The 874-nt window shown below is 40.5% G+C and overlaps 1 protein-coding gene across 1 annotated transcript in view; it reads left to right on the forward strand.

Moving 5' to 3' along the window:
- LOC107102796 (mitochondrial sodium/hydrogen exchanger 9B2-like) overlaps window positions 1-874 on the forward strand; it is a 22,721-nt gene that overhangs the window by 7,801 nt on the left and 14,046 nt on the right. Inside the window, exon 4 of the mRNA XM_015402229.1 lies at window positions 749-848. Within this exon, the coding sequence (XP_015257715.1) occupies window positions 749-848 (100 nt within the window). The remainder of the gene's footprint in view (window positions 1-748; window positions 849-874) is intronic.

Consider the following 874-nt stretch of genomic DNA (forward strand, 5'->3'; position numbering starts at 1 on the left):
TTGCTGAAGAGTCAATGAGTCGATGCAATCAGCTGGTTTTCCTTAGATAGAAAACTTTGAATCAATCTGACTGGATGATCTGGTGAACTGGAAATTGACCTGAGATGACATGATGTGAATTGGAGCTATAGAAATAAATTAAATAGAATTGAATTCTTGCTCTACATTCCTATTTTGCCGTTTCTAATGACATCCATTGGTAAAGATGTGAATCCAAACACATTCCTCAGTCTCAGTAAGCTGGTATAATGGAACCATGTGGAATTTGAATTGATCTACGCCTGTCGATCTGGGAAGGCTCCCGTAGGAAGAGTTAGGAAAAGGGAGGGACATTCTATGCAACTCTTTGAGCTGATTCGCTATCTGCCTCCCATATTGAGATTTAAGCCAATCACAGCAGCAGGACTAGCTTGATTTGTTTCACAGCAAACAGAGTTAGCCGATAAATCAAACTTACCAAGTCCGGTTAAGGGGAACGCATAACGATCTTCCCACATATCACGGCAAAAATCCCATCATTTGCTTGTTTTTATAAATAATAAGATGCAATTCTAGCTAAAATTGGTGCAGCCATCTGTTGGACACATTGATGGCATTGGGTCAAAACATTTCTGTATCGAGTCAAATGTATCTGCTGGCTTCTGGTTAGATTTATTTTAGGGAGTTTCAGTCAGGTATTCAAAAAGGATTCATGATTATGTCCAGATTTAACTGTCCAGTTTCCTTTCTGGTCTCTGTTCATCTTCAGAAGATGCTGGACTTGTCTTCCTGCGGCTGTGCAGCATGTATCAGTCTTAAAGATCGATGTCCTCGACCGAAGGGACTCATCAACCTGCTCTTTACAAAAGGTAACAAACACCAACTGACGTCCTTG

This window comes from Cyprinodon variegatus, unplaced genomic scaffold, assembly GCF_000732505.1.
Source record: "Cyprinodon variegatus isolate N-32 unplaced genomic scaffold, C_variegatus-1.0 Scaffold1321, whole genome shotgun sequence".
Lineage (NCBI taxonomy): Eukaryota > Metazoa > Chordata > Actinopteri > Cyprinodontiformes > Cyprinodontidae > Cyprinodon > Cyprinodon variegatus.